This window comes from Penicillium nucicola (assembly GCF_028828085.1).
Source record: "Penicillium nucicola strain IBT 29836 chromosome Unknown utg000010l, whole genome shotgun sequence".
NCBI classification, from domain to species: domain Eukaryota; kingdom Fungi; phylum Ascomycota; class Eurotiomycetes; order Eurotiales; family Aspergillaceae; genus Penicillium; species Penicillium nucicola.
The window spans coordinates 3,363,842-3,383,614 of record NW_026643134.1 but is presented as its reverse complement, the minus strand read 5'-3'; the positions used below and the strand labels follow the sequence as shown (position 1 = coordinate 3,383,614).

At 50.3% G+C, this 19,773-nt stretch overlaps 10 protein-coding genes across 10 annotated transcripts; 5 read left to right on the top strand and 5 right to left on the bottom strand.

Annotated features, from left to right (window-relative positions):
- Positions 1-730: 730 nt before the first annotated feature.
- N7511_009836 (translation elongation factor EF-1 alpha) lies at positions 731-2,264 on the bottom strand (the record flags this gene model as incomplete). The annotated part of the gene is made up of 3 exons (XM_057132213.1): positions 731-1,839; positions 1,932-2,070; positions 2,130-2,264. The coding sequence occupies 3 exons, from the start codon at positions 2,262-2,264 to the stop codon at positions 731-733; spliced, it is 1,383 nt and encodes a 460-aa protein (XP_056980201.1).
- A 1,032-nt stretch (positions 2,265-3,296) lies between these two features.
- N7511_009835 (DNA-directed RNA polymerase III core subunit RPC11) lies at positions 3,297-3,874 on the bottom strand (the record flags this gene model as incomplete). Its single annotated transcript, XM_057132212.1, has 4 exons — positions 3,297-3,332; positions 3,382-3,476; positions 3,580-3,789; positions 3,865-3,874. 4 exons carry the CDS (start codon positions 3,872-3,874, stop codon positions 3,297-3,299), a joined length of 351 nt encoding a protein of 116 aa, XP_056980200.1.
- A 408-nt stretch (positions 3,875-4,282) lies between these two features.
- N7511_009834 (ankyrin repeat-containing protein ANK1) lies at positions 4,283-4,987 on the top strand (the record flags this gene model as incomplete). The annotated part of the gene is made up of 3 exons (XM_057132211.1): positions 4,283-4,294; positions 4,352-4,529; positions 4,659-4,987. 3 exons carry the CDS (start codon positions 4,283-4,285, stop codon positions 4,985-4,987), a joined length of 519 nt encoding a protein of 172 aa, XP_056980199.1.
- Positions 4,988-5,270: 283 nt separating this feature from the next.
- Positions 5,271-7,033, bottom strand: N7511_009833 (alpha-1,2-mannosyltransferase ALG11; the record flags this gene model as incomplete). The annotated part of the gene is made up of 2 exons (XM_057132210.1): positions 5,271-6,597; positions 6,648-7,033. The coding sequence occupies 2 exons, from the start codon at positions 7,031-7,033 to the stop codon at positions 5,271-5,273; spliced, it is 1,713 nt and encodes a 570-aa protein (XP_056980198.1).
- A 215-nt stretch (positions 7,034-7,248) lies between these two features.
- N7511_009832 (putative mitochondrial export translocase Oxa2) lies at positions 7,249-8,268 on the top strand (the record flags this gene model as incomplete). Its single annotated transcript, XM_057132209.1, has 1 exon — positions 7,249-8,268. The coding sequence occupies one exon, from the start codon at positions 7,249-7,251 to the stop codon at positions 8,266-8,268; it is 1,020 nt and encodes a 339-aa protein (XP_056980197.1).
- Positions 8,269-8,812: 544 nt separating this feature from the next.
- On the bottom strand, positions 8,813-10,727 carry ptcF (type 2C protein phosphatase ptcF; the record flags this gene model as incomplete). The annotated part of the gene is made up of 3 exons (XM_057132208.1): positions 8,813-8,924; positions 8,986-10,008; positions 10,060-10,727. The coding sequence occupies 3 exons, from the start codon at positions 10,725-10,727 to the stop codon at positions 8,813-8,815; spliced, it is 1,803 nt and encodes a 600-aa protein (XP_056980196.1).
- A 256-nt stretch (positions 10,728-10,983) lies between these two features.
- On the top strand, positions 10,984-13,161 carry N7511_009830 (transcriptional repressor TCF25 family protein; the record flags this gene model as incomplete). The annotated part of the gene is made up of 1 exon (XM_057132207.1): positions 10,984-13,161. One exon carries the CDS (start codon positions 10,984-10,986, stop codon positions 13,159-13,161), a length of 2,178 nt encoding a protein of 725 aa, XP_056980195.1.
- A 681-nt stretch (positions 13,162-13,842) lies between these two features.
- N7511_009829 (PQ-loop repeat-containing protein) lies at positions 13,843-15,066 on the top strand (the record flags this gene model as incomplete). The annotated part of the gene is made up of 5 exons (XM_057132206.1): positions 13,843-13,944; positions 14,026-14,627; positions 14,689-14,738; positions 14,797-14,855; positions 14,917-15,066. 5 exons carry the CDS (start codon positions 13,843-13,845, stop codon positions 15,064-15,066), a joined length of 963 nt encoding a protein of 320 aa, XP_056980194.1.
- Positions 15,067-15,654: 588 nt separating this feature from the next.
- On the bottom strand, positions 15,655-16,938 carry rpp1 (ribosomal P1 domain-containing protein; the record flags this gene model as incomplete). Its single annotated transcript, XM_057132205.1, has 4 exons — positions 15,655-16,074; positions 16,129-16,261; positions 16,366-16,443; positions 16,615-16,938. Coding segments are annotated over 4 exons (582 nt in total), but the record flags the coding sequence as incomplete, so codon positions are not given.
- A 504-nt stretch (positions 16,939-17,442) lies between these two features.
- N7511_009827 (uncharacterized protein) lies at positions 17,443-19,161 on the top strand (the record flags this gene model as incomplete). Its single annotated transcript, XM_057132204.1, has 8 exons — positions 17,443-17,662; positions 17,718-17,799; positions 17,854-17,878; positions 17,946-18,224; positions 18,285-18,451; positions 18,503-18,716; positions 18,773-18,958; positions 19,006-19,161. The coding sequence occupies 8 exons, from the start codon at positions 17,443-17,445 to the stop codon at positions 19,159-19,161; spliced, it is 1,329 nt and encodes a 442-aa protein (XP_056980192.1).
- Positions 19,162-19,773: the final 612 nt, after the last annotated feature.

The window sequence follows — 19,773 nt, the reverse complement described above, 5'->3', positions numbered from 1 at the left end:
TTAGTTAAGTTAACTTATAAGAGAGAAAAAAAGCAGGTCTGGTGGGCTCAATATTACAAGTCTGCCATACTATACATGAACTTAGTAGATATGGATCAGACATGATACTGTACAATATCTCTACAGTAAGGCGATGACCTCGTAATCCGATTGCAATCCTGCAACGCAAGTGTTCGATTTAAAACTGCATGCAATTTTAGTCCGGACGAGATGGCTGGTTTGCTAGTCAGACTAGGCTGGACTAGACTACTGTTGTGGAATGGTATGAGACGGTGGCTGTTTTTACTGTTCTATTGTGTTACTTCGGGACTGGGGGGTTACCCCTCCTCTTTTCTGCATTTCTAGGTTGGATACGGGTTGGAAATAGATAGATGTGATCAAGGGGATAGAAAGGTAAACGGTACAGGTCGGCTTGACTGTGCTGAAACAGGAGAGGGTTTTGGTTCCTTGAAAGGGTGGTCTAGGTGGGCCGGTGGGATGGGAGTGGCAATCGCGCACACATGCACAAGAAATTTTCCAAGTCTCACCAAATACTCCCAAGGTTGTATGTTGACAAGGTACTGCAAGGAAAAAATATATCATCATCTACGAAAAACTACAATGTGAAGTATTGGAGACGAAAATGTATGTAGTCATTGAGCTAAACTACACGACGTCTAGCGATCCATAAAAAATGTTTTTGAAAGAAAATAAAATCATCACGGCATCTCTTGAATCATCCGAGAATCATTTATTTCTTACCAGCCTTGGCAGCGGCCTTGGTGACCTTGCCGGCACCACCAGCGGACTTCTCGACGGACTTGATGACACCGACAGCAACGGTCTGACGCATGTCACGGACGGCGAAACGACCGAGAGGGGGGTAGTCGGTGAAGGCCTCAACACACATGGGCTTGGAGGGAACCATCTTGACAATGGCGGCATCACCAGACTTGATGAACTTGGGGTTGGACTCAGTGGCCTTACCGGTACGGCGGTCAATCTTCTCGATGAGCTCCTGGAACTTGCAAGCAATGTGGGCAGTGTGGCAATCGAGGACGGGAGCGTATCCAGCACCGACCTGACCGGGGTGGTTGAGGACGATGACCTGGGCGTTGAAGGAGTCGGCGGCCATGGCGGGGTCGTTCTTGGAGTCGGAAGCGACGTTACCACGGCGAACCTCCTTGACGGAAACGTTCTTGACGTTGAAGCCGACGTTGTCACCGGGGTTACCGGCCTTGAGCTGCTGGTGGTGCATCTCGACGGACTTGACTTCAGTGGTCACGTTGGCGGGAGCGAAGGTGACGACCATGCCGGGGGTAATGATACCAGTCTCGACACGGCCGACGGGAACTGTGCCAATACCGGAGATCTTGTACACATCCTGGAGGGGAAGACGGAGGGGCTTGTTGGAGGGACGGACGGGGGTGTCGATGGCGTCAATGGCCTCGAGGAGGGTCTTTCCGGTGGACTTGCCGGACTTGGTCTCCTTCTCCCAACCCTTGTACCAGGGGCAGTTGGTGGAAACCTCGAGCATGTTGTCACCGTTGAAGCCGGAGATGGGGACGAAGGGAACGGACTTGGGGTTGTATCCGACCTTCTTGATGAAGTTGGAGGTCTCCTTGACAATCTCGTTGTAACGCTCCTCGGACCACTTGCAGGTGTCCATCTTGTTGAGGGCAACGATGAGCTGCTTAACACCGAGGGTGAAAGCGAGCAGAGCGTGCTCACGGGTCTGGCCATCCTTGGAGATACCAGCCTCGAACTCACCGGTACCGGAGGCAATGATGAGAATAGCGCAATCAGCCTGGGAAGTACCAGTGATCATGTTCTTGATGAAATCACGGTGACCGGGGGCATCTGTGGGAGACAAGTTAGCATCATGATCTAGTGTTCAACCCATCGAACCTTGATGGACTGAAGGAACGAGGAGGTAAATAGAAGAAACTTACCGATGACGGTGACCTCATACTTGCCGGTCTGGAACTTCCAGAGGGCAATATCGATGGTGATACCACGCTCACGCTCGGCCTTGAGCTTGTCAAGAACCCAAGCGTACTTGAAGGAACCCTTACCGAGCTCGGCGGCTTCCTGTAGTAGGGGGTTAGTCTGAATTGGAGATAAAATGCGTGAGATGAGGACAATCTTACCTTCTCGAACTTCTCGATGGTACGCTGGTCAATACCACCGCACTTGTAGATCAAGTGACCAGTGGTGGTAGACTTGCCGGAATCGACGTGGCCGATAACGACGATGTTGATGTGGGAACGCTCTTCCTTACCCATTTTGGCGGTTGAAAACTTTGTAGTTCTTTGGAAGATACTAGAAAGAGTCTGTAAAGATTGCTCAGAGACTACGGCAGAACGCGTAGAGGTACTGAGCACAGATGATTAGAGAGATGAAAGAGAGAAAGAGAGAAAGCAGTAGGGGGGGCAAGAAATACTCACTGTAGCAGACGGGGGAAAGAAAAAAAGTCTGTGGGAGGGGGAGGGGAAATCCTTATATGGAGGGGCAAGCGAGAGAGGCGAGTCAGCGGGGTTCAAGCCCTCTGTGGTTGGGTCACCTGATTGGCTGCCACAGTCAGCCGTGGACGCAGATTCTGCAAAGTGGGCTATTCTCAGAGGTACTGGTACTTGGTCTGCCATACTCTGCTACACCACCCTTCATGTACCACTACTTCCCTGTTTTGATTCCCTGGTTCTCTGCTCCACTCTGAGAATTTTTCAACTCCCAATCCACTCTTGAGTTACTGGGCAGCAACGCAGATTTGGGTGTGAATCTCATGGTTTGCATTGTTTACTTTGCGCTTTTTTTTTTTTCCTTTCTTGCGTGGTGTCCCTAGTGGCTGGTAACCTTATGATCGAGTTTCTTTTTTTTCCTTGACCCCGCCATGAGGGGCATTTGTTCACCGCCAACCTGTCCCGCCATGTTATGCAGATGGGACTTTTGTCTTCATTTTGGGATTGGATTTTTTTTGCCACAGATGATTCATAGAAATTGATATCGGCTTTGTACGGACTACTATCTACCCGTAGTAAGTGCACGGGGCAATTTCGACTCATTTCACGGGTATGTTGTGTAAGGCTAAAACGCCGAGAAATGATAAAGCAAAAAATAGGAAAAGGAAGCTATCCTAAAAGGGTTCCCGCAATCTGTGCGATGGATAGTGACGTCGATCAATTTGGGTATCTGGATATCTTTTTCCATATATGCGCCATTTGCTCCAAATGCTAAGAACACAATAGAAAAATAAAGAAAAATCGACCAAAAAGGAATGGAGACATGTACAGCACCGTGTCCCGTGTTGATGCCCAACTCTAATTTTCTCTCCACCGTGCACCACAGGAAGTACACTGAGCCTGTCAGAACCGGGTACCTCACACAAGCAAGGAGTAGACTTACCTTCAAGAATGTAGTCATAGGTTCATCTGCACTGCGAATCTGCAGCTGGAAGAAGTATGCACGTTCCCCGTTGCAGTTCTCTGCGGGGCATTGAGCTGTGAAAAAGAAACGGATTAGCCTCTGTCCTGAATCTTCGTCTCTTCATGTTGGGCCTTGCTGGGTCGGGCAAAAGTCCTTCAAGCTCTTCTCATAACTTACTGCCCACACTGTCAGCGTTGGCAAACTCCTCTTTGCCTCCAAAGACATCGTCCACCTCCTTCTGCTTCATGTCTGTCTTCTCAAACCATTGTTTGTCTAGCGGGGCTTCGTAGGGACAGGATCGACACTCAAAGCGGTTCACACCCATCGGAAAGGCATTGCTCGAGTCAGCACGGGAGATAGTCAGCGCATTGCTGCAGTTGGGGCAGACTGGAGAGAAATGTCAGTTTCTGCAGACTCGCCGGATAACACTCGACGCTCGGCGTGGGGGAGGAGGAAACATACAGATCAACATCTTGCCGGTGTCAGCTAGAGTCTGTAATATGTAGTAGCCGGATATCACCCAAGAACTGCGTGCAGGACAGCCTCACTGCTGTAAACTCAAGCGCAAAGCATCACCGTCGATGCCGAATCTAGGCGCGCGGCTAATCAGCGGAGTACGGGAAATCCTTGATCCGATCGGGCCGCGCGTGGGATGTTGTCCCTGGGGAACAAACTCCGGGAGTGTAGAAGATACACCGACAATTATTCGATTCCACTATTCTGCTTGTACATATTCTATTCTGCTGTTCTGCCGACCAAACACCAACCACTCAGAACCCTTCGTGATCCACGCTCCAACTAGCTCCCGCGTCCCTTACAGCGAGCCCCCTCCAACTACTTGCATTCGCTGCCGGGCAATCCGGACCAAAGCATAGACAATATGGCTGATGATGTGAGTACTGAGATGCAAATCTAGTCTGAAACACACCCCCTAACAGGTATAATCTAGGGTGCATCACCCCGCGAGCTGATCGTGGAAGCCTGCCGCCGCGACCAACCTCACCTAATTGAGCAAGTCCTGCATGACATGGAAGAACAATCAAACGAGCAAGTCGCAGCATTCTTCAATGGAGTCACAGACACGATGGGAAATCACGCTTTGCATATCTGTGCCCAATACGGCAGTGGTACGTTCTCCCCCTCCGACATGGATATACACCTATAAACAAGTGGTACCGTCCGTGCCTACACCCCATCGATCTATACCCCCATCCCGCACCTACCAGACGAAGCCAAGCATATCTAACAATCCCCAGGCGAGACAATGGACCACCTATTTGACATCCAAGGCTTCGAATGTGACCCCAAAAACCGCCTGGATGAAGACACACCACTGCACGTCGCAGTGCGCTACGCCGTGGAAAAAGACCGCGAGGTCGGCACTGAAATTATCGAGATGATGTGCGAGGCTGGTTGCGATCCCCGCGTGCGTAATAAGCATAATCAATTGCCCAGTGAGCTGGCTGGGGGCAACAATGAAATCAAAGCGATTCTGCAGAAGACTGCTTATATCATGGCCGAGGGTCTACAGAGTAACGGCGATGGCGCTGAGTCGGATGGTGGGTCGGACACTGATATGGAATAAAGCATATGAGGGGAGAGGATGATGCCTGTTTCATTCTGAGCATTTACTCTTTGTTTTTGTCTTTTTTTGTCTTGTTTTAATCCTGGTGGATGGTGTCTTGAGCTTTAGATTTGGCCATATCCAGTTCTATGTTACGATTATCACGAATACAGTCCAGTTTCTAAGTAAAGCGTTGGTTTGTTGATTCCGTGGGTTGGGGGTATATCGAGGTGTATGAGTTCTTCAAAGAGCAAAGGGTTCCAAAGCTAAGGTATGTGGTTTATCTATAGCCAGGACATCTAGACTACCGCATACTAACAAGCTTCTCCACTTGGTTCAGCCATTTGTGAGAGAATTCCTCCTCAGTGAACCGGCGGGCTGAACGACGAGCCCTTTGGCGCATGGCGATTTTCTCTGCCTCCGGAAGAGCAAGCGCAGCCTCAAAGGAAGCAGCAAACTGCTCTTCTGTTTCAGCTCGGAAACCCGTGGCACCATCGCCCAGGTCAATGACGATGTCTTCGCGAGGACCGCCCGAGTCGTGAGTTACGCAGATGAGGCCTGCAGCTTGGTACTCGACAACACAAATACCAAAATGTTCATTCCACATAGCGTTGACGCCGACGGAAGCTGTGCCGAGATGGGACAGCACCGCTGGCCAAGGGGCATCGCATAGGAAAGTGGTTTGGTCGCGGATGCGGAGTTCGTGTGCTAGCAGCCGCAAGTTATAGATGTGTGTTTCGTCTGGGCTGGCGTGGCGGACTGATCCGATCAGCACGAGGCGTGGCTCGGGTTGGCCCGCGCAGGCTGGGTTGTTGGCTCGTTCTTGGAGGAATCGTGCGAAAGAACGCAGGACTAAGGGGTGGTTCTTCTCTGGCCGGAATTGCGCGATGTAGAGCAGGACGGGCTGGCGAGATTTCTCACTCTCTGCATCGACGGCAATGGTTGATTCCAATTCTGACACTGCCGTTGGTGGGAAAACTACCGCCGGGGATGATGGCGTGCCTTCATCGCTGCTGATGTCCTTCTTTCCAGTACTCCAAAGCGAACGGATATGCGCTGCTGTCCAGGACGAGTTGCACATGACCACGTCCATCTGCCGGCCTACCCAGCCATACAACATTGCGAACAGCTGCCAGTATCGACGCTTGATCTTGCCCTTCCAGCCATGTCCGGCGCCGGAATTGATGCCCTGCACTCCGCTCTGATCGTCGAGCGAGGCTAGCATATCGGTTGAAATAGTCGGGTAGTGGACGTAGGCGCCAACAGGCACCGTGGGGAAGAGCCACTTGCACAGAGCGAGTGTAAAGGCATATCCCATGGTGTCGATAAATACATCTGGCACGAGGAGTGTGAAGGCATCGTAGGCAACAATCAGAGATCCGAGTGACTGTCCGAGCAGCGTCATATATGGATATGAGCTGCTCACAACGTATTTGCGAGTTGTCAAGTAAAGAAGCACGACCGTCGGCGCATGAAGCTGAATGTTGAACCGGCTCTCTACCTTCTCAAGCATGGTGGCCTTGTTGACTTCATGATCACCTGTATAGATGGCGCAGATCGCCTTTGGCCAGCGCTTCTGTGTAGCGCGCACTGCTTCCCAAAGCACCCGTTCTCCACCACCGCCGGCATTACTTTTGTTCGATCAGTATTTGCATCGACATGTTATGGAAAGTGGCCATACCAGAATGGGTGGAAGAACCCAATGATCCCATCCCAGTCATCCGAGTTCCTGTTCTTGTTTCCTCCGGCACTGCTACTGCTTTCACTGCTAGTCGCAGTTTGCACCCCGCCAGGGCCCAAGCTGTCCACCTTTTCCCAGTCCTCATCTTCGGCGCCGTTCCGCGATAGTGAGTTTGTTGACACCTTTGGCCGAGGGGCACGGGACTCTTGCTCTTCAGATCGCGCCCGCGCGATCACGTATTCACGGCGAGACCGTGTTCGCCTCCAGATCAGCCATCCCGCTCCCCGAAAGACCAGGCCGAGCACAGCGCCTGTTAGCTTCGGAAGCAGGACGGCCGTGGCGGTGACGAGCAGGACAGCGAGAATGGCGTTGGAAATGAGGGCCATGGTTTAAAGGCAATATTCGAAAGAATCTCACCAGAGATCACACATAGTAAAAGCTTGACAAGCCAGAAATCTGATCAGAAATGCTTCCCCCTCTCTTGTCAACAGGTTGATCAGTCGGGCGACGTAAGTTACATACGCATCACATGACACCCGTTTGATTCTCCAATTCCGCTCCGAAAGCTTCAACATTCTTTGCATTGGTTGCTGAGCCCACCATGTTTTCCCTTCGTCCAACCTCCCTGCACTCGGTGCGGCGCGCTGTTCAATTATCTCACCTACCTCGCCCACAGATTCGACACTTCCACCCGACGAGACCAGCGTCCTTCTCGGTAATCAATATTGCACTCGACACCTCCAGCGCATTCATTCATGGTGTCCACACCGTAACCTACCTGCCTTGGGTACTCTCGATTCCCCTCACAGCCGTGATAGTCCGTACATTCGTTGCATTGCCCCTTCAAATATTCACAAAATACCATGCAACTCGAGAAAAGCGCCTCTCCCCACTTCTACAATCATGGGCTGCCCATTATCAAGCAGACGCGCGCCGGTTCGCCAATGTCACGGATGCTAAAAGATATCTCAACTCGCATATGACGAAAAGGACCCTTAGCCTCCGCAAACACTGGAAAGTCAATCCATTCTACCGACCGGTAACATTCCTACAGCTCCCCGTCTTCTTAACGCTGATGGAGAGTCTGCGCTGCATGTCTGGTAATAACAACGGTATTCTTCTCCGGCTTCTATCATACTGGGAGGGCTCCGCGGATCCTACACAGGCACCCCAGTCACTCCACCTGACCATCGAGCCCACTCTCGCGACAGAAGGCGCGCTCTGGTTCCCGGATCTGTTGGTTGGTGACCAGACGGGTATCCTACCTGTCTTGCTGACAGCTTCAATTCTACATAATGTCACCTCGAATTGGAAGAAGAAGACTTTGTTGTCTGTTGCTGATCTGCCCTCCTTGCAGATGTACAAAGAGTCTTTCTTAATTGGTCTGCGGAGCTTTGTTCAGGTCATGGCTGTTTATGTTGGTACTGCTTGCTTCTTCTCCCAGATTCCTGTTGCTCTACTGCTTTACTGGATCACGAGTACCAACGTTGCAACGTTGCAGTCTTGGTATCTAGAGCACCGGGTATTCAAGACTAGGAAGCTCGAACAGTTCCAGAAGAAGTACATTGAGTTTAAGAAGGAGGGTGTAGATGATCCCTTCCAGCTGAAGAATTTGCGCTGATATGGGGATTTTGCTAAACTTGAAATGTGATGAATCTCCGCGCCTATGAGGTATCATTTCGGAACCTCTTGCCGATTCTTCTGCTATCCAAGATTCTTAACTCGACACTATGGCAAAAGCCAAACTTTCGACCTCGTGTCCAGGCCCTGGCTGGCTGGCCCAATGCGAACTGGATGCGTACAATATCTTCTAAAAGATGCAATATGCCTGTGAACATATTGCGTTGATTTGTTTTGAAAGTGTACATCAACACAAGCAATGCTTGATATTTTACCTTCACATTGCTTTATTCTTCTACATCATGTACAATATTCTACTTATGTTTAAATATCATACACAAATGGCACTAAATGAACCTTCCAGGTCTTGAGGGGAAGCAGCAGATGAAATTAGTGAAAATTTGATTCTGAATCTATTGGCCTGCTGTAAATCCAGTAATACCACGCCAAAGACAGCCAATGGCTGTATAATATCGCAAAGCATATTGAACAGCCCACAACTATCCATGATAGAATGCCAGGAAAAGAGAAGCTACCAGAAACGCCTAGAGCTTAGACTTGAGGGGGTCTTCCGGAGCAGTTGCCTCCTGGTTAATTTCAACCGTACGCGAGTCAGGGCCTTGGCCGAAGAAGATGACCTCGACAGTGACATCGTCACTAAATAAGAGGGAGGTTAGCACGGCATCCAGATAACACCAAAGGAGAGACTGTCACTTACCGGTATCGGCGAGAGTAAGGGCTGGGTAGCGTCAATAAAGCACAAACCATGTCCTTATCCTTTCCGCCCATGGCGTTCCGCACAAGATGTGTGGCAGCGTTCTTGTCCTCGACAACAAAACGGCTAGCGGCACCAGAGATATCGTATTGCTGTTGACGGATAGGTCGGCGCTGGCCTTCACCCGATGCATCAGTTGCGGATTCGACGGGCAATTGCTTCTGGCTATCGAATCTGAACCAGCTCTGCAGCCAGGCTTTGCTGGTACCAGTGCTGGCAGCGGCAGAATGCTGTTCTTCAACCCACTGTCCTACCAAGCCGACAACTTCCTCATTGCTCAGCATTTCCCACAGGCCGTCAGTCGCCATGACAATGAAGTCACCCTTGGAGGGATCCACCTTGGTAGTGGTGATAATAGGCTCGGCAGTAACGTAGGGAGGGGTCTTCAGCAGAGGACTAGGAGTACGCCCGAAGAACTTTCCCTTGATCTGATCCTGGATTTCCCGGGTCCATTTGTAGGTAGCGTCACCGAAGGAGCGACTAGGCTCAAGCTGGCCGAGGATGCGGCCGTTCTTGGTAGAATATGGCTCGCCGGGGTGCTCTTCCTGAATACGCTTGATCTCTGATGGAGTTCCACCGGTTTGATCCTCAGAAAGAGCTGTGGCAGTCCACTTACCGCTGGGGCCACGACGGCCGAGAACTGCACGCGAATCACCTGCAACCGCGACCTTCAGGTCCTTGGACTGGGAGTCGTAGAAGCTGAGAAGAGCACATGATCCAGAGAGAGCAGGAGCAAGGAGCTCAGCAGCAACTCGTCGCGACTTAGCCTTGAAGACTTCCTTGACACTCTCGTTCACAATGTCATTGTCGAGACGGACGAAGCCTTGCTTGATAGCGGCATCGATAGCCTCGGACGAGGGAACCAAAAGCGAGGGGTCTGCAGCAGCAGCTTTGTATGTGGTGTTCAATTCACGAGCAACGTATGAGATCAAAACATTGCGCAGCTTAGCCGACGTTGTCCAGCCCCTGATTCATGATTAGTTTCGCTAGTTTCAATATACCGTGGACACAACATACGAGTGACCATCAAATACTGCCCAGAACATCCAATCACTGCTTGGCTCGCCATCCGTGACAGCAGCTACGGAGGCTGGAATTTCGACGATCTTCTCCGCATGGTCATCTTCAATGGGCGAGTTGCTCGGAACCTGAACGATATCGTAGCGAACAACGCCCTTACCTCGGTTGACCAAGTACGACTCCTCATTTTTGCGAAGCTTCTGTGTCGCTTGCTCCGGTGTCAACATCTCGAGAACTCCGCGATCTGAATCGTCGGTGGTCTTGGCAAGCGGTTGGTCCCCGGAGAGTGTAGCAGTGTAGAATTGGTCGTTGCTGACTAGCAGCGCACGGCGCGCAGGCTCAGCTGGGTTTTCAGCGTAGGCGGAGTTTATAGCACTCGAGGCGAATCCTCGGAACTGGGATGCTGCAGACTTGATGCTGTCGCCCTGATACGCATACCACGCCCCAGAGGCAACAACAGTCGAGATAACGGCGAGGGAGAGATTACGGCGATGCATCGATGGCTGGATTGCTGCCGGGGAGGTTGAGCGCTTGCTGCCCGAGTATGACCGAAGACCTCGTAGCTGGTTGTGAGTGAAGGACAATGGGGTTGGCCGCTTAACGGCTACGTTCCATACCGGGGCACGCCGAGCAGTACGGCAGGCCTGAACAGTCGCCTGACGCATTGAGTTAGTGAATAATTTTGCAACTGAAGAATCTCCTTGCCGTCTGCAAAGGAAATAACAGCTCTGAAACTGAATGCACAGGAAGCTTCTCAAGGAGCTGGAGTGCTCAGTATGGTGTCACGTGTGGATGTTATCGAAACACAGCGCTAGTCCCGATGAAGATGTGTCGTCATTCCCCGCGGATTTGCTGCGCTTTGCTTTCACCTCGACTTTTTTTTTTTCTAACGTCCACAGGCCTTGGCCTCAGCGCGCAATAATGTCTTCACGTGCGATTCGGAAACTACAAAAACTGCGTGATTTGGAACAGCTACAAGATGCCGAAAATCAAGATGAGTCAAGCGAAGATGAAGCCCCGCGCCCCGCGAAGCCCAAGTTCAATGCTTTCGATCTGTTGAATGCCGAGGATGAGAATGAAGATGAGGAGGAAGAGGAAGAAGAACAAAATGAAGAGGAGCCTGTCGAAGAAACAAAGCCCGAGCCCGCACCTACGAAGCCCAAAAAGGCCAACAAGAAAAAGAAGAAGAAGAAGGCACCCAAATCCTCCGAACCGGTCGACACTCCACCCAAATCCAAGGATGCAGAATTGGATGAAATTGATAGAGCCCTCAAAGAGCTATCAACAGGCGGTCAATCGTTAGTCGGTGCAAATCTATCGGGTGCTTCCAGAGATGCCCGCGGAGTCTCTTTCCCCAAGACCACCAATGACCTACTCGGTATCGATCCCAAATTCCTCAATGCGACAAACGAGATGCGCCGCCTCTTTGGAAACGTTGTCTTGGAGAACTTTGATTCACCAGCCGATAGCGGATCAGGTCGCCGCCGTGATCGCAATCGAGAGATGGTTGATCTTGCTCAAGCCTTGACGGGAAGGTACAGTCCAGCCAGCAGGGGCCAGAGTCTAGGTGGAGTCACACTACGCCGGAACATTCTCATGCAGGGCAAAGATGAATGGCCCCGTGCGCCGAGTGGAGGACTGGGCATGGAGACGGTAGAGAAATTTACCACGGGAGAGACACTCTACCGACTAGTGCATAACACCGCCTATCAGGATGTACAAAGGCAGTTTGAGCTCTGTGTCGAGTCAATGGATCCCCAGAGACTCATTGGGCACCTCCAGTACAACCCATACCACATCTCCACGCTGCTCCAGGTGTCAGAGATTGCCAAACACCAGGGTGACCACGCTGTTTCTGCTGATCTAATGGAAAGAGCTCTTTTCAACATTGGAAGATCGGTGCACTCTTCTTTTGCAAACCGCCTCAGGGAAGGTGAAGCCAGACTTGATTTCATCCATGCCGAGAACCGAGAGCTTTGGCTTGTGGGATGGAGATACATCTCCAACCTCGGAATGAAGGGAACTTGGAGAACTGCGTATGAATGGGCCAAGCTACTCCTTAGTCTCGATGACACCGATCCGTACTGTATGAAGCTACTCATCGATCACCTCGCACTCAGAGGTAGAGAATATGCACAATTTGTGGATCTATGCACGCAGACACGTTTCAGTCGAGACTGGGCCGACCTCCCTAACATCCAGTGCTCGCTAGTTATGGCATACCTTCGGCTGAACAAGCCCCAGGACTGTCGTCGGCAGCTATCACTTGCCATGTCCCGCTACCCGTGGCTATTCAACAGGCTAGCACAAGAACTTGATCTCCAGCACATCCCCAAGCAAATCTGGGGCAAGATACCTCCTACAGGGTCACACGAACTGCTCACTGAGCTCTACATTGCCCGTGCCAAGGATCTCTGGAACACGCCAGAGGCTGTCTCTCTCATCATGGAAGTGGCAGACACTCTCTCCGACAAAGAACAGTCCATCGAAACACCAGAAATCACGCTGGATATTGCTCGCCATGTAGTGCTGTCTGATCTCCCCAAGGTGACGACCCACCTTCCGAACCATTTTGTGGCTGGTCGACTGTCATCCTCCGACCCTCTTCCCCCTTACGAGTCTGAAGCTTATCGTCAGCAATCCGAGCCTGCTCCCGTCTACGCAGCTCCTGCTGGTGGTGGCGAGAACTGGTTACAAGATCTTCTGGGACAAATCAACGGCGCCGGTCTCCGTCTCCCGCCACAAGATGAACTCCCTCAGAACCAAGGCTTCGATGATGAGCCGGAAGAAGAGCTTGACATGCCACGCTCTCGGCCTCCACTTGGCGATCCCTCGGCCCTTGAACTTTGGCTCTCGCGCGAGGGCTTCCAAAATCTTCGCATCTTTTTGAACCAGTATGGTGTTGACCGTGGCAATTGGAGTGAAAATGTCGTGGACTATGCACCCTTGACTAATTACCTCGAGGCAATGGTGATGATCTCGGCGACAGCTCGCCAGCAATTGCTGGATGGCGTTATCAAGGAATCTCTTGGTGACTTCGTTGTCAGTATGCTTGAAGATGAGATTGCGATGATGTTAGATGGGGACTCGGATTCATAAAATCATATATTACAAGCCGGGTACATTAGAAAACAATGCCAATAGCAATTTATCGATTATATCAACTGCTTATTCTTGTTTTGAGCTGAATCTCAGCATTTCACTCTCAATCGGTGATCATGGGGCACTCTTTGTAAACAACAATCCTCTGGGTGGTGAGGTATGGAATATATATATTTGGCCCTAAAAGCCTGGCGGCAAGCTCCGAACATTGCGGGATTGCACCAACAACCAGCCGTCTATACATATGTCAAATGCCCACAGGAGCAGCATATGCCTCATAGGCATGCAGCTTCCCTGTACCAGCATGAAGACAAACACCTCACGTGGGAATGTCGAAAACCCTGCATGCCAATAAAGCGCATCTCATTGGCAGGGAAGCCCAAGTTGCGGTTCATGCGCATCATCCCGCACTGACAGGCTGACTCAGCTTGCATCGTTTCAAATTCTCAGACCCTGCAAGGTTTTTTTTCGGAATAACTCTGCATAAAACGAAATATTATTTGACTGTTGATCACCTAGAGCTCTGAAGCTCTTGACGACGTTCAAATCTCACAGTTCTCCCCCAATTTATGTGCAGTGCTGGGACTACCCCGGGAGTGGCCCAGATTGTGTCATAGTCTTATCTCTCCAGGGCTCCCGCGCAGATTTCTCTCCTTCAACTCCTCGAAGTCATACAAAATGGTACTCACCATGGGACACGAATCCATACCCCTGACAGCCCGCGAAGCTGCCTCCGGCCTTCTAGGATCAGTATCCATGACCTGCTGGATTTTCCTCCTGGTATGTGTGCGACTTGCGCGAGGCACGCGATGAACCAGACCCATGCAGCAACGAAGAAAAGACCTAACAAAGTGAACCCAGGTCCCGCAGCTAATCGAAAACTATCGCAATGGCAATGCCGAAGCTATCTCTCTTCTCTTCGTCTTCGTCTGGTTCGTCGGTGACGTAGCAAATCTCGCTGGCGGCCTACTCGCAGGTCTCGTGCCCGTGATTGTCGCTATCGCCATCTATTTCTGTATTGCAGACGGCGTTCTCATCGCCCAATGCTTGTACTATAAGGCGCGCAACTCCCGCCGGGCAACTATCCACCGCCGACGCTCGTCTACTGAGACCCCCGACCCTACTACCCCGCTATTGGGTCGTCGCTTCAGTGATTCACTCGGACACGGTGAGTCGCGGCGTCGGTCTTCTGGATCACTGCGTGGTATTCCGGGTATGGGTCGGCGTGAGAGCCAGGTTGAGGACACCTTGGCTAAGATCGTTGAGGAGAATGACTATGGCCGTAAGGCGTGGATCAAGAACTTTGCCAGTGTTCTTGGTATCTTCCTTGTTGGTATGGCTGGTTGGACTATGGCCTGGAAGACGGGCATGTGGGCGCCGGCGCCGCAGGAGAATCACAGTGGTTCTGAGGAGGCTACTAGTGGCTTGATATTGGGATATTTCAGTGCTGTCTGTTACCTGGGGTAAGCATATATTTCGCGATTGGAAGGTGAAGGATTGATATTGACATTCTCTTTTTTGCAGAGCGAGATTGCCGCAAATCTATAAGAACTACAGCGAAAAGTCTTGTGAAGGTATGTACTTCATCTCTGAATGTATAATTTATGGAGCAGATATCAACATGTTTCTTAGGTCTCTCACTTTTGTTCTTCATTCTCTCTCTTCTGGGCAATTTGACATATGGTGCAGGCGTAAGTCTGATCTGGAATCCATCCTAACAACCCTGAATTGAGTCGCTAATAATAAATATAGATCCTCTGTCATTCCACAGAGAAGCAGTACTTCCTCACTAACCTCCCATGGCTGATTGGTTCCTTGGGAACAATGGTCGAAGATGTGGTCATCTTCATTCAATTCCGCATCTACGCCCCCCAGGACCAGCGTCAGTCGGCGCTTTCATAGTTCTGAACTTTTGGATGTTGGGTTTTTGTTTCAACCATAGCGACTTTTGTTTGTTTCTATACTTTCGACTGCGAAATTGAGCTTGTGCCATGTAGCTTTGAAAGTGAACGAATTTTCTGGATTTTGGGGTGTTAGGCTAAGATGACAATGAAATGGTGCTTTTGTTAACAGGAAACAACTGTTGTGGTAGACGGAAGTATGATTTTTACAAAGTAAATACTCAAAAGTACAGACCCAGTTATGAGCTTTAAAAATCCAAAGCCAAATGGCCCCACAGCCCTAAATAGTCAAAAAAAATAACGAGGGCACCAGGGCAAACAACCAAGTACGAAGCTACAAACTCGGTATAGTGAAATGACCGGGGACTTGAGAACCGTGCTTCGAGGTCCGCAGCCCCAAGTATCAGTGCACAAGATCCACATCGAAAGATCACCATAGCCTTACGCCACAAGGTTTACAACTACACAAGCACTCCACATAAGAATCAGACGGCATTCGTTGGTTCATGGTCGCATGACAGACATAAAATGAAAGCCGAGCAGAACTAAGCTAGCAGATCCGTGGAGGGCAAGAAAACGCATACATCTACCCAGACCAAAACTGTACGAGTTGATCATGGACAAATCCGAAAGTGTGCCAAACGTCTTTCTTCAATTCCCCTATAATCCTGGAAGCAACAATAGTTTCGGAGTCGCAACGGTATCCGATCGAATCTACCTCGGCCACATTATGACACAAAGGCACACCGAGCACCCAGTCTCCATTGAATGTCCTTGTCCGTTTGAATTCTTTTGCTAATTTTCTTTTTTTCTTCCCCGGGTTCTAGGTCTTCGTAGTGGGGGTCGTGGAGTATCGAGTACAAGAGAGAATCGTCGAGGGAGCCGGCAAGCGGCAGCGGGAAAAGAGGCGTGGGATAGAGAAAAAAGGAAACGAGTTCAAATTCGATACGGATGTGATACGCTTAGTCGAAGAGACCGAATCCCATGTCCTCATCGGATTCCTCCTTCTCTGTAATGGGGTTAGCATCCCTGGTTTTGTGTGTATTGCATTGTGTATGCTTACCCTCTTCCTTCTCCTCCTTCTTCTCCTCAGCGGGAGCGGCAGCACCACCGGCAGCGGCGGCGGGGCCAGCGGAGGCGGGACCAGCGGAGCCGACGTTGGTCAGGAGCTCCTTGATGTCCTTACCCTCGAGGGCCTATAGATTGCAGATCGCGTCAGTTACTGGATCTCAAATTGTCGCGCGTCGCAATCGGACGATGTGATGTTGGCGCAGAGGACGGTGTAGGTTCAGGTATTTACCTTGGCGAAGATGGAGGCCCAGATGGGCTCAACCTCGGGAACCTTAGCGGCACCAATGAGGGTCTGGATCTTGTCGGCCTGGATAAAGATTTGAGGTCAGTTACTGTTGTTGAAGTATTGACCCAAATGTAGCTTTGCTGCAGCTTTTCGTGTTCCTCCATGATTCATTTTCACACACAAAATCGATTTTCATATGTAATCTTGAACCATTCAATGTTCCAACGAGATCATGGAATTTTGGATACGTACGGAGACCTCAATACCATCATCGGCCAGGATGAGGGCGGCGTAAGAGCAGGCGAGCTCGGCGGTAGACATTTTGTCGACGGGTGGTGTTGACCGGACTGGGTGTCTTGAAGAGAGTTGGGGATGAGAAAGAAGAAGAGAGGAGAACGCCAATGATAGACACCCGAACAGGGCAAACGCGCCGTGTGTGGGAAAAAGCCCTCGCTTAGGGCTTGGTCTAATCGGGACTAGTCTGTTCCCCTCCTCGTGACTTGGCACTAAACCACAAACGGCACGATTCCAAGTCACGTGCCGAACAGAAGAGGCTCCGTCATTCTGATCAGAGAACCTTGGATTACAAGGAATTAATTTCAGTACGGCGTAATACACACTACTCTCGCCTTTACTCTGGGTTACCTGCCTGTATTTCCATTGGATAAGACTATTCCTGAACATCTAGCATCAGATCTTTTAAGAGGCTGCATGTTATTCTCGATAAATAAACCTCCAATATTGAGTGATAAGTTATGTAGCCGTACCAAATGGCAGACTCATTAACTGCTTGGTCAATCGAGGGAAGAAAGGAAACGTAAACTTACATTACGACCGAATTGAGGGGATTGATACCTGAGGCGTGAGGCTTCGAATGCACCTGAGCACCGCTGACATAATTCCGTATCTCCGCCCCGGCGTATCTGCTATCAGTCCATTCATCAATTGACATCACATCTCGGTGGGGTTCGAGCATACTGTTCTTCTCATTTGTTCTTACTCTCAAAGCCATATTGCTCGTCGATCTACCTTCGTGCTTCCACGACTATTCCGAACATTCCAACTTACATATTTCTCTCCATGGACTCCCCCGCTATCCCGGTCCCGCTGGATCCGCGGGAGCAGCCCATCCTCGAACGCTTGCTCCGAACTCGCGATGCGCTCTTGCTCATCAAGCAGGATAAGTCCTCTTACATCAAGTCTCGTGATGTACTGCCCCTTTACGAGGAGGTGATTGCGGAAGTTGAAAAGCTCAATGCTGCCCGCAAAGAACCCGAGCGCCGCTTGGTACACAACCGCCGTGAGTCTTGGAATGCGCGCACTCGCTCTTGAGACTAGCTGACATGTGATTACAGTGGACTATGTCTTGGATGATTGTTTCCAGCTGATCTCACTCCTGTTCTTGACAGTCGGGCGAAATAATGAAGCTCCCGCAGTGTAAGATCTAGAGCCTTCTACCCCGCTGTGTTGAGGTAACTGACATTTGGCTAGGTACTCTTTGGCAACTACTATTCAGGTATGTTACCAAACGCTTATTTTCAGCTTTAAGTGATGTTCGCAATCTCGATACTGACCAGCTCCAGCGTTTACTTGACCACCTCAAAGAAGCCGGATTCTACAGCTCCAAAGACTTGAACTCGATCACCAAGACCCTGGAGTCTACCCGCGAAACTCTCGAGCGTGGCCGCGATACCTACTCTCCAGCTCTTCTTACACTTTTAGAGAGCCGCTTGGAACAATGTGAAGTTTCTCTGGATAATTTGCAAAAGGGTCTTGCCGTTCTGGCTCCCTCTTTGGCACAAACGCATGAGACGTTGGTCTCAATTTTGCGGTCAACATCCGCTGTCAACACTAGAACGAAGGTTTGTCCTCAAATGTATTAACTATTCGAACAGAAGCTAACTGACATTTCCTTTTCATAGTTCTCAGCCTCCGAGGTTAACAGTCTTCGCGAACAACTGAAGAAGATCGAAAAGGGAACACAGGATGGAAACTTCGTGAACGCCGAGGGAAATATCCTTGCAGGACAAGACGAACTCAAGTCCTTGATCCAGCGCTGTTGGCGATGGACTGAAATCGTCTTGGAGCGGTACGTTGAAGAGCACCCCAGGATTAATGGATAATTGCTGACTCGAAACAGAGAGGGCAAAATCGACGAGCGTTTCCGAGAGCAGTACGAGCGTTTGCTGGAAATCAGAAACCAACTGGATCGCTTGTCCGTAACCCAGGCTTGGTCCTTGCGCGAGACGGATCTGTTCGGTTTCCAGCGCAAACTTGACCGAATTGACGAGGCGCGGGTTGGTGGAAACTTTGTTGATGCTGAGGGCCAACCTGCCGATCTTCATGCGCAGCGGGTAAGAAATTCCACACTTCGATTGTTCTTTTGACCGACCCGACTAACCGATATCAGACATTGTTGTACCTCATTCGTCGCAGCTATGCTTATATTTATGCCCTTCTCATTTCATCGGAGCCCGTATCTGAAGCTCTTCTTCCGGTCTACAATCAACTTCAGACCCTTCGTCGGTGCTTAATTGAGGTCAAGGAGTCTGGAGGAGTCGCCAATTCTCGCGAACTGTACCCATACAGCATGAAGGTGTGTATCCACCCTTGGATTTCTTCTACAATTGCTAACCAGATCAGCTCAACTCAATTGACAACATGCGTGTTGACGGTAAATTCTACGTGGGACCCGATATCCCAGAAGGCCAAGGCAGTGTGAACAACTTGCTTGCCGAATGCTACGATTTCGTCTGGGAGCTCCGCGCCGCAGTGGTCGAAGAGGAAGAACAATCCTAGATCTAACCGGCCGTCTAGCAGTTTTACACCCTTTTCTTTCTACCCATCTGTTTTACTTTTTCCGTATCTCACGAATGATTGGCCATGGATTTCCTTGCCATACAGTGGTCTTTGGTTGTACGATCAGAGTCGCAGTTCTTCTCTTCTTGTTATGTTACGATAGGCGTTTGAGGTGGAGGCTGTTTGCGCCGATATGGCATTGACATTATCTTGGGGACGGGGATACTTTGAGTCCTTGTGTTTCTACTTCGAGCTTAATGTACCCTGTTAATGATGCTTTACCTGAATATTCTTTCAATTTTTCTAGAGCTGGAAAAGAAGCTATGAGTTGTAGATACAATAAGCATGTAGTTCTTGAGCAACCGCCTGCTATGGATATCCACGGCTCGGTCCTTCAAAGATTCAAACCGAACCTCGCGCAATTCTTGATTCTCCTAATCGTTTCCTTTTTCGCCCGCAATCTCATAACCTGAGATACCATGGGCTCTCACCTACGCCAAGCTATTCGTTGGAGGGCCCATCTCAGAATGATTTCTTCTTTCCAGGTCTGTGAACCGGTCTCTGCTCGATCAGGCGTAGTTCAAGTCACACATCAAGGACAATGACAATGCA